Here is a 12,486-nt window from a genome sequence, read left to right as displayed (position 1 = left end):
GTCCAGAGCTCAGAGGTCACTGCATCGTTGAGAACTTGGCCTAGCGGAGCCAACCAACGAATCCAAGTGGGATCCGTTGGCAAGCTCCGCTAGAGGGCGGAACTGGGTGGTGGACCCTATTGTGATCCGCCACTCAGTGCCGTGGCTTGGCGGAAGCAAGTGACGGAGCCCCTCAAGCACGATCACTTAGCTCCGCCAGGTCACTAGGTAGGCAGGTCCCTTTGAGGCTCAGCCCACTGTTGGTTGTCCTGGACCGGGAATCGTGAGCCCATGAGGGTCGGAGACTCAGGACCACGACGACATGCTTGCATAAAATGTGCCTATTTGATTTGTGAGTAAAGCCCATTTATTTTTCAACCAAAGCATGAGATATAATTTTACTAAGTGTTTGAGTACATAGGTTTGTGACCATTGAGCATATATTGACATTAGTGTTGAACCATGAAATGATGATGGATTTGTTTAAGTGTCCGAGTTGTATTGAATAGTTGCTTTATAATCAAGTTGACATGATTACATGATCATTTGTGCATAAATTGTTACACATCATTTCACATATTTAAACGCATGACTTTTGAGCAGTTTGAGCTACATTTACTTACGAGTATGAAAGACCTATATTATAGCCTTAAAATATTTTCAAAACCTACACACACACACACACACACACACACACACACACACATATATATATATATATATATATATGTGTGTGTGTGTGTGTGTGTGTGTGTGTGTGTGTGTGTGTGTCTGTGTGTCTGTGTGTGTGTGTATGTAAGTAAGTATGTATGTTGAACCTATATCTATACTCTTGAAAATGATGCATGTCATTATGATTCCCGCTATAGAAAATGGAGTTTTGTAACACCTCACTTTTCTTAATCTAAAACCCGATTACTTAACTTAACAAGACAAGCTAAAAAAGAAATAAAGAAAGATTTCAATAACTTGAACCAACTAAAAACCAACCAACGGGTGTTACTGACACAGTCACCACTCGAGGTGACTGCACAGGGTAAAAAGGGAAATAAACTAAACAAGTCAACTTCATTAAAAACCTTAAAGATTGGGGTATAACCCCGGTGTTCAACACCAACAAAAGATCAATCTAAGTCAACAGTTAACAAACATCTAACATCAAACATCAATATCTAGTCAAAAACATCCAAACAGATACTATCTAAAATCTAACAACTCATCTACGCACTACAACTACTCGTGCACGCTCAACAACTGGGCCCACCTGAAAGGGGTTATAAAAACAAGTAGAAAATAAACCCGTTAGCAAAATAATGTTAAGTATAAAACCACTCAACCATGTAAAGTACTATAGATTATAGGTTTGAAAATCATTTAGCAAGCACACTTAAACTCAAGTACTTTCAATACTTAAACAACAAACTCAGATCATGCTTATAAACATTTCTATATACTTGCAACCTAATCAATCATAAAATCAACACAATAGTCATGCTTTCTCAAGTATTCAACTTCACACAAATCTCATGCTTCAACAATAAATAAAGAGATACTAAATAACATAACAACAATCTCATGCTTTCATGCTAAACAACAATCAATAACAAACTAAACATCTCAACATACTCTAAATGAAACACATTCAATCAGGTGTAAGGAAAAACCATGATGCTATAAGTAGATATATACTCTCACACTAAAAAAAAATGTATACTTTTCTTTGGAGGTTTCTGTTGAGTCTCAAAGACCCGCTTTTCTCTTTCAGTCACACAAACTCACTTTCTCTTCTTTCTCTGAGTCACAAAGACTCACTTTATCTTCTTTTCTCACGAGCGAGGCAGGAACTTCACCACGTGTGAACGGACCTGTCCGGGCTCGGCATCTAGCCGGCCTAATCTCAATCTCGCCCGCAGAACCACTCTATGGGTTCTAAACTCAAACTCTGTGAAATTAGGTATCGTACTTGTTAGTGTGCGCACCCCCTAATCGGGATTCCAAGCCCAACGGGTAGTATCAAACCTAGTAACGTGGGAATACGCCTCGTTACTTCATCTCGGACCGCAATATCCATAACTTTCTCAAACTTTCTTTCGTTCTCTTCTCTTCCGAAAGGACATAGTCCTAACGGGCCTCCGAAAAACCTATTGACCTCACAATATATATATATATATATATATATATATATATATATATATATATATATATATATATATATATATATATATATATATATATATATATATATATATATATATATATATATATATATATATAGTTATGCCTCATGCAACATCTTTCTCATGCCACACTCATGCACAAATAATCTCAATCAACTTCTCTTTCTCACAATTTTGGAAATCAAATATCATGCAACTTCTCAATGTAAATAGATGATGATTTTCCAAAATAGATATAGGGATTGAAAATAGTTTAAGGCTTCACTTTGAGCCTTTACTTTACTGTACTTATACTTTAAAAGTGGCAAAATGACCTTTTCAAATGCAAAGTTTCTAAAACAGTGACTTATGCAAGAAATCTCAAGAATCTCAACAAATCTACTATTTAAGAGCTAAGCCAAGCAATTAGCACATTTAATCAAGCAATTCTTGTAAGCAAAAGCCAAACTGATATTTCATATCTTTGATCTCAAAAGCTAAACAAATACTCAAGGACTAAATTCATACTTTGTCTACTAACATGCTTCTACTAAAAAATCAAACAATTACAACTCATACAAGCGTGTCGTAACGAGCCCGAGTGTCCGAGCCTCAAAGGCCCACGAGTCCCGGTTCGAAACAACACATGGCTGAGCCTCAGAAGGCCCGACCTTCTCCTCAAAACCAACAACACATAATAAACACATTATCATGCATTCACAAACATCTCTAAACATCAAATCTCAAGAAAACTCCCACTCAAAGGGTTAAAATAATAGATTTGGAAATCCATGGTTTATACCTTTAACCGAGCTCCAAAGCTAAGCATTCGATTTCTTGAGCTCACTCCCGAGCTAGCCACTTTAACGAGGAACCTGTAGATCAACCGATTCTATTTCGTTACACATACTATTATTATTAACAATAATAACATTAGAATATATCTTATTTTCATGAATCTAATATTCTTTCTTTATCGTTATTAAACTCATAATCCCACTTAGTCTCCACCCCTTTATTATTTACTCACCACTTCAACACCCACAACATAAACCTCATCATTTGAACTCCATCTATAGTCACCCATCACAACTAACATTATCATCCTTGTCATAATATTATAACCCAAATCATTTAACACCATCTTAATCATCCATAATCCCCACAACTTTGTAATGATAAAGGAAAATATTATATGTTGGCAACAAGATTTGAACTAAAGCTCTTCTCAAAGTTAAACACAAGCTTTACCAACTAGTCTACCATTATTTGTTAACCCATAACACTAATCACTATTGATAGAACTTTAATCATTAATACTAGCCATAACTAAAATGTTGATAGTAAGATTTGAATTTGGGCCTTCACCATATCAAATCAAGATTCTAACCACTCCACCATTTTAATTTATTTTACCCTTTTTAACCCATCACTGAACACTATAATAATATTAACAATAATTCCCTTACTGTCATAAACACCATCTCCGTTAACAAAGCTTAGTCTTCACATTTTCGACAAACACAGCATCATCAACTCATAACTTTCAACAACTAAACTACATTCATATCAACACATTACTACTCCACTTTCCTCATTCATTAAACTCCATTAATACACTAGCTTTAATACAAGAATAGAGCTTTACCCACGGATCCACTGTCCGCCGCGAGCCTCGCCGGAAAATAGAGGAGGGAAAAAAAAAAAGACGCCGGAGCTGCTGCTTCGACCCGCCTTTGCCTCTACCATGCCGAGAGTCCACCATGGACGCCGTACGGCTCTGCCCCTCCGCCGCCGCTACCATCCAAGCTTCTAGTTGCCAGAAGGCCTCTTCTCACCCTGCTGCTGTCGCTATGCCCAGATGCTGCCATCGACGAGAGTAAATGGTGAAGGAGACGAGTGGGAGGGTAAGCGAGGGAGGGAAAGATGGAGGTCATGTTAGACTAAAATATCACATGCATCAAAGAATATGTGATCATAGGATCGACTAACCTCCAGCCATAGTTTCGGTTACGGTTGAGCGATCCGGACTGCTGCAGAGATAACGAGTATTTTGTCTCTCACTTTACTCAGCTCTCTCTAGATGGTGTATGGGGTATGTCATGTGAGCAGTGAGAGGACTAGTGACCTTAAATAACCACTGGCCATCATTGTGGTTGATTGTCTTTAGGTCTCCTAAACCCTAACCAGACTCCTAATCATAATGGTAGTCTAGTTATTAGGTTATTAGTGTTGCACCACATATCAAATACTGAATATTATCATAACTTATCCTAATGTTATAATAATAGTAACGGATAAACGTTACATTCTCCCACTTGGTGCAAGCACTACCACTCAATAACAGAAATACACCAACCATAATGATATGTTCTCATTAGCACGAGTAGTTTCCATTATGATCAAATGCAAACTGCCATTGAGCACTTAATTAGGAAACAAAACCCAACGAAATAAACCCTATGTTTATTCCAAGTCCCTGAAGTACATTTTCTCATCAATATGAAGCAAATGAAGGTGTACACACTTAATTGAGAAAATGTCTGAATGCCAAAGAATTTTAAACTGAATGTATATACAAATTCCATAGTGGGAAAAAGTCCCATTTTCTGAACCAGATCCTTGAATTTAACTGAAGGCATGCATTTAGTCAAGGGATCTGCTGACACCAACTCAGTATGAATGTGTTCAAAGAATACAACTTCATTTTTGACACGCTCCCTAATTGCTAAGAACTTGATGTCGATGTACTTAATTCGACTCCCACTTTTGTGGTCTTAGCTAGGAAGACTGCAGCTGAGTTGTCACAGTAAACTTTTAATGGCTTAGATATAGAATCCATAATTCTAAGCCCATAGATAAATTCTTTAGCCAAACACCCTATGAAGTTGCCTCGAAACTGGAAACGAACTCGGCTTCCATGGTAGAAGTAGCTATTAAGGACTGTTTAACACTTCTCCATGAGATAGCCCCACTGGCCATAATAAAGACGCACCCTAAAGTTGATTTTTGAGAATCAACACAGCCAGCAAAGTCCGCGTCTGAATAACCGACAAGATCTAAATTGTCCGTCTGCCTAAACCCAAGCTTGTAACATTTGGTTCATCTTAGATACCTTAGAACCCTCTTTACAGCTCTCCAATAGTCTAACCCTTAGCTATGGGAGCAACATTAGATGAACAATTTTGCACATGAAATCTCTCTAAAACTTTGTTTATATAGGTTTCTTGAGATAAACCCAGTATACCCCGGGACCTATCTCTACGAATTTTAATGCCGATAACGTAAGAGGCATCACCCATATCCTTCATATCAAAGTTCTTAGAAAGAAATTGTTTCACATCACGAAGCATCCCATTATCATTGGTGGCAAGTAAGATGTCATCCACATATAAAACAAGGAAGCAAATTTCACTCCCACTCACCTTCTGGTATATACAGTTATCTGAGGGATTTTCAACAAAACCAAATGAAGAAATTACCCCATCGAATTTGATGTACCATTGACGGGAGGTTTGTTTTAAACCGTATATGGATTTCTTAAGCTTACATACTAAATGCTCACCACCCCTAGAAGAGAAACCTTCAGGTTGTTTCATAAAAACCTCCTCTTCTAGATCACCATTTAGGAAAGCGGTTTTCACATCCATTTATTGCAACTCAAGATTGAAATGTGCAACTAATGCCAGAATGACCCGAAGTGAATCTTTCTTTGATACAGGAGAAAAGGTCTCCTTGTAATCGATTCCTTCTTTTTGAGTAAATCCCTTGGCAACAAGCCGGGCCTTGTATCTCTCAATGTTGCCTAATGAGTTTCGTTTAGCCTTAAAGACCCATTTACAACCAACGGACTTGGCCCCATTAGGCAACTCAACAAGATCCCAAACTCCATTGTCCTTCATGGAATTTATTTCAAACTTCACGGCTTCTAACCATAAGTCAGACTGTGCACAATTTGTGGCTCGAGAGAATGTTTCAGGATCATTTTCAGCCCCTATGTCAGATTCTTGTAGATACGAAACATAATAACTAGGAACTGCTGATCGCCTTACCCGAGTAGACCGTCTTAAGGTTGGACCCTCATCACCTTGTACAGGCTGCGGGGCAACTACCTCTTCAGGAACTGGTGGCAGTTCTTGAATCGGTTCAGTCTGCATCGGCTCAGAATCTTGCTGTATATCCTGAGTTGGTTCAACCATTGGTTCGAAATCTAGTTCAGGCGGTTGCTGCAAGTCCTGAACTGGTTCTTCCAAAGGCTGATCCTCAACAGTTTGTGGAATCTCAACGGTAGGTGGTATATCTGCAGGCATAACTAAAGGAGCACTGCGGATAAGTACAACCCCACCAGATGACATAGAAGGTTGAGAGTCAATATGATCGAAGGAAGGAACTAAGTCCTTAAACCGATCACTCCCACTAATCAAGTCATCTTCAAGAAATTTAGCATTCCTTGATTCCACTATCCTAGTAGTATGAGATGGACAATAGAACCTATAACCTTTAGAAGATTGTGCATATCCAATAAAGAAAGCACTAATCGTCCTTGGGTCAAGTTTCTTCTCGTGTGGGTTATATATCCTCACCTCAGATGGACATCCCTAAACACGCATATGTTGCAAACTCGGTTTCCAACCTTTGAATAACTCAAACGGTGTCTCAGGGACAGCCTTGGTTGGAACACGGTTTAATATATACGTTGTCGTCTTAAGTGCTTCATCCCACAACGACTTAGGAAGCTTAGAGTTGCTAAGCATACTCCGCACCATATCCAGAAGGGTCCAGTTTCTTCTTTCAGCTGCACCATTTTGGTCCAGAGAACCAGACATGGTGTATTGGGCAACAATCCCATGCTCTTGAAGAAACTTAGCAAATAGACCAGGTGCTTGCCCATTCTCATTGTATCTACCATAGTATTCACCACCCCTATCAGACCTAACTATGTGTATTTTCCTGTTACATTGGTTTTCAACTTCAGCTTTAAATGATTTAAAGGCATCCAATGCTTCATGTTTATGATGAAGTAAATACACATAGGAAAAACTTGAGAAGTCATCAATAAAGGTGGTGAAATATTTCTGACCAGGTATTGTCATATCAGGACAACATATGTCAGTATGAATAATTTCCAACAATGTTGTACTTCTATTGGCACCTTTCTTTGACTTGTTTGTCTGCTTACCCTTAATGCAGCCAACGCAAGTCTCAAAGTCAGTATAGTCTAGAGTAGAAAGTACTCCATCCTTTACCAACCTTTTAATACGCTCAAGGGAGATATGACCTAATCTCCGATGCCACAACATTGAGGAATTGTCGTTAATACTACACCGTTTGGTGCCGTTTTGAACATGTAAAGAATTGTAAACTGAATCATTCTTTAATTTAAGACGGAAAAGACCATTAGACAATGTACCAGTACCAACACAAGTAGAATAACGAAATAACTTGAAATCATTGGCATTAAATTCCAAAGAATATCCGAAGGGTACAAGTCTAGATACTGAAACTAAGTTCCTAGAAAAACTAGGAACATAAAAAGTCTTTTCTAATGTCAATACAAAGCCATTGTCCAAAACTAAATTGCAAACTCCGACAGCTTCTACTGGTGACGCAATCTTGTTTCCAGAGAAGATGCTACACTCAGTTTCCTTTGGCTGTCTCAGTTTTGTCATATCCTGCAAAGAGTTTGCAATGTGGATTGTTGAACCAGAGTCAACCCACCAGGAATTAGTATTAACTTCTGACATGTTAGATTCGAAACAAACGAAAGAGATGAAATGTTACCTTTTTGGGACATCCATTTCTGAAACTTGATACAATCTTTCTTCATGTGTCCCTTCTTTTTGCAAAAGAAACACTTTTGTATCTTCTTAATGTCTGCTTTCGGGGTTAGTTTCTCCTTAGCAGCTATGGTAAGTCCCTTAGGTTTTCCACACTTTCTTTTAGGCCTTGTTGTGGCCATAAAAGCACTTTCCCCAAGCTCAGTTACAAGTCGCGTTTCCTCTTGAGTACACATGGTAATCAATTGATTGATAGACCATTCATCCTTATGTGTATTATAGGAAATCTTAAAAGGATTGTACTCCTGAGGGAGGGTATCAAGTGCAAAAAGCACCAAATAATCATCTGGTAGAATGATTTCCAACTCCTTTAATTGAGCCGCAATATCCCTGAGTTGCATAATGTGTTCACGCGTTCCCTTGACAGTGGAAAGACGCAAATTTCTCAACTTCATGATTAGAGTCATTGCCAAAACTTTCTTTGATTCAATGAAGTTATCATCGATAGCTTTGAGCAAGGGTTTCGCTTTCTTAATGTCCTCAAAGCAAAAATGAATTTTTCTGGAAATTCTTGACTTAATGAAGAGCACACATAATCCATTGGATTTCTCCCATTGTGCGCGAAGCTGCTTGGCTTCGCTAGTGCTTTCTTCAGTAACCTCAGTGGGTTCCTCATTGAGAACAGCGTAATCCAACTCTAATAATCTTAATTGCAAGAGAATAGCATCTTTCCACTCTTTGTAGTTATCTTCATTAAGGATTGGAACATTAATTTGTGTTTGGGTGACAGGATGAGTTGCTGTAAAGAATAATAATTAATGCTTGGTTAGAATTTTCGAGGCACAAAAAATTAGAGAGAGATACTGAAGTACATAATATTACCAATGTAAAATTATGCGAAGGATAAATTCGGATGCCATAAAAATTGCCTGTGTGCTAAATTTTTACGCATAATGAATTTACCAAAACTGAATGGTGGAAACGGAATAGGTGCGATTTTAATTTTTCCACTCTTAATGACAAAACTACCAAAACTATATGCCGATACATAATCCCTGTGGGCAAATTATGTTCATAGTATGGTATTTCATCCTAATTAACCCTACAAATATAACAAAATTGCCTGTGGGCTAAATTTTGCCATATCACACAGAGTGAATTACAATATTCTTGCATTAACTTTATGTGAGTAAAACTTAATATGTAATTTTGGAAAATTAAAGATGCTGTGGCTACTCTTTAATTAACCAAAGAACATAATCACATTAGCAAGAAAACCTAATAAACAAACAGATTAAACCAAAATATGATAGACAATTCTTAGGTATACTCCCAGGAAAGTTGGTCGAGGCGAAGCTCGGTTAAAAACCAACTCCTTAGACAGAGTAGCGTCGCAAGGGGACTAGTAGCAACAAGGCTTTTAAGCCAGGGCCATAGAACTAGTATTCCTCCCCAAGAAACTTCCCTAATTCATGTGTTCTCATTTTTGAAGTAAAATCGTTTGAGAGATCTAAAGAGTGTAGTTTCACCTATGGATAAGGCTTTGAATAGGGTAAACTACAATTTGTTTATGTACTTTATGTGTTTTAGGAACATTATAAAACACGAGTGGAGTAATAACTAAAGAGTGAGTAATAATATGCATAATCTAACCTGAAAGGCACTAATTCACCTAAAGGTACTAAATCATGCAAAGCATATAATTCAGACCTAAAAGGCTCTAAATTTTTCTTAATGAACATGCTTTTCTACAGTCATAATTATAACAGTCAAATAATTATTGCAATAAGGAGATAAATAGCATGCTCAGATTATGCATATTACTCACAAAATACTCCACAATTAAATTGTAACACTTAATACAATTTAAACTGAAAAACATTATTAAATTAAAATTCAACTGAAGAATTAAAACTGAATAATTATTCAAAGTTGAACAATAATTTAATAATAGACTTAATAAAAAAAAATTCAATTGGATAATTTAATTAGAAGAAGTCCAAATATGATGAAGATGTTAATCTGAATGAATTGATGTAGTCCAAATATCAATTCAGATTTGGCTCAAAACCATAATAGGCCCAGATTTAAAAAAAAATAATAATAATTTTTTTTTTTTTATATAGGAGCCCAGGTCTGGCCCAATTGGGCCAGACCCGGCCCAATTCACTTAAGTCCATCATTCATCATCTTCTTCATCTATTTCACGCAACAGCAGCGCAGACCAGCAAACGCACAGCCATGGAGGACGAATTAGCAGTCTAAAATGTCGCCGGCGTCGCCAATAGGGAAGTAGATAGCAGCAACGTTGCCGGAAATCCAGCTCCGCCGCCACCACCTGGCCTCCTCGCAACGCTAGCACCTCCGCCGTCCGCCCCCGCAGCCACGTTGCGAACTAGTCCGGCCGTGACGCAACGCCAACCGACGACATACAGAACACGACGCTCCTTAAGGTCGTGCCATCGTCATCGTTGATCCATGCCATCACCGGAAACACCATTGTTGGTGATGATGAAGGAGGACGACATATACAGTAACTTTTTTTTGAAATTAAATGTGTCCTCCACCAACAACAAAGAGTTTCTGGCAATTTCAAAATAAAATGGCAATTGGAATTGCTAAAGAATGGCGCAGCAGTAGGAAAGCAAATCCAATAAAAAATTTTTTTTCTTATATTTTAAATTCTTAATGCGGAAAAAAAAAAAAAAAAAAAAAAAACTTAATTTCCAGCAGTCCAGAAAATTTAATTACGGACTCAAGAGTATTCACATATGTATCTCAATTATACAAAATTGTATACAACATATGTAAATATTTAAGCAATTAAAAAAACTAGGCAGAGATTATTTATGACGACTGATACCAACTGTTAGACTAAAATATCACATGCATCAAAGAATATGTGATCATAGGATCGACTAACCTCCAGCCATAGTTTCGGTTACGGTTGAGCGATCCGGACTGCTGCAGAGATAACGAGTATTTTGTCTCTCACTTTACTCAGCTCTCTCTAGATGGTGTATGAGGTATGTCATGTGAGCAGTGAGAGGACTAGTGACCTTAAATAACCACTGGCCATCATTGTGGTTGATTGTCTTTAGGTCTCCTAAACCCTAACCAGACTCCTAATCATAATGATAGTCTAGTTATTAGGTTATTAGTGTTGCACCACATATCAAATACTGAATATTATCATAACTTATCCTAATGTTATAATAATAGTAATGGATAAACGTTACAGGTCAAGCTGCTGCCCTGCCTCCACTGCACCGCCGAGCTCCTCCGCCACCGCCGCTCGCCTAGGCTGCCGTCGCCCGAACTGCTAAACCGAGAGAAAGAGACGAAAGAAAGACACGGCTAAAAAAATGAGGAAAGGGGCTTGGCATTTTCTATCTGTAGATATATATTTATATGAAGATATATTTAGGTCTATTGTGGTCAAAGTTGTATGAGGAAAGGTGCTTGGCATTTTGTATCTGTAGATATATATTTATATGAAGATCTATTTAGGTCTATTGTGGTTAAAGTTGTATTTAGAAAGTGGGCTAGATTATAAATTATAGTTGGGTAAAAATATTGGACTAAACTAGAGTTGAATCAAATATTTGCGTTTGGGTTACAAATAGATATATACTACATCTATTTTGAGTTTATAATAATAAGTAAATTTTAGGTAATTAAAATCGGTTGTTATATCATGCACCGCGGTGCATGATCAATCATGCACCGCATGTCAGACACTACAGTGTGTCTAAACTGACACTGTCTCACGTATTATTTTTATATTATCAAATGAAACTACAGTTATATTAAAATGATACTGTAGTTGTGGTGAAATGAAACTACAGTATATATAAAATGAAACTGAATAACATTTCACATATTTGAGTGTATATTGTATAATGAAGCTGTAATTATATTGAAATGATCATGAAGTTGTGTTTTAATAAAATTATAGTGTATATAAAATAAAATTAAATAATATTTTCACATATTTGAGTGTATAAATATTGAATGACATTGTAGTTATATCAAAATGAAACTGTAGTTGTATTGAACTAAAACTGCAATGTATACAAAATGAAACTGAAGAACAAAATTATTTTTTACGAAGATTCTGTTTCTTTTCATTAAATAAAACGACATCGATGTAGACACACTATAGTGGCAATTTATATCCTACACCGCGGCGCGCGTTGCACTATGCGCCCAGATGCAAAACGACGTCGTTTTAATTATTTTTTTTTTGAAATTTCCCGCCCCAGTGAATGGCAGTAGTTTTTTCTTAAAAAAAAAGCCGCTGTTCAAGAATGTACATAATGTTATACTAGAATACACATAATGTTATACATGAATGTACATAATTATATAACAAAATATACATACTCTTTTTAAAAGATAATACACATAATCTAACATAATACATAATAAACAGAAACTTTTAACATAATACACATCAACTCTTAACATAATACACACAAATTTTCTGATTCGGATGTACATAATTGTATAAAAAGAATGTACATAATTGTATAAAAAATACACATAACTGTATGAACCAATACACATAACGT

General features: G+C 36.9%; 1 protein-coding gene across 1 annotated transcript; it reads right to left on the bottom strand.

The window, feature by feature from the left end:
- Window positions 1-7,772: 7,772 nt before the first annotated feature.
- LOC109149043 lies at window positions 7,773-10,412 on the bottom strand. Its single transcript, XM_019296667.1, has 3 exons — window positions 10,346-10,412; window positions 7,917-8,711; window positions 7,773-7,807 (listed from the first exon to the last, which is right to left on the bottom strand). The coding sequence occupies exons 1-3, from the start codon at window positions 10,410-10,412 to the stop codon at window positions 7,773-7,775; spliced, it is 897 nt and encodes a 298-aa protein (XP_019152212.1).
- Window positions 10,413-12,486: the final 2,074 nt, after the last annotated feature.

Source organism: Ipomoea nil, unplaced genomic scaffold, assembly GCF_001879475.1.
Source record: "Ipomoea nil cultivar Tokyo-kokei standard unplaced genomic scaffold, Asagao_1.1 scaffold2149, whole genome shotgun sequence".
NCBI classification, from domain to species: Eukaryota; Viridiplantae; Streptophyta; class Magnoliopsida; order Solanales; family Convolvulaceae; genus Ipomoea; species Ipomoea nil.
Note: the sequence above shows the minus strand (reverse complement) of the source record. Positions and strands in the feature narration are given on the sequence as shown.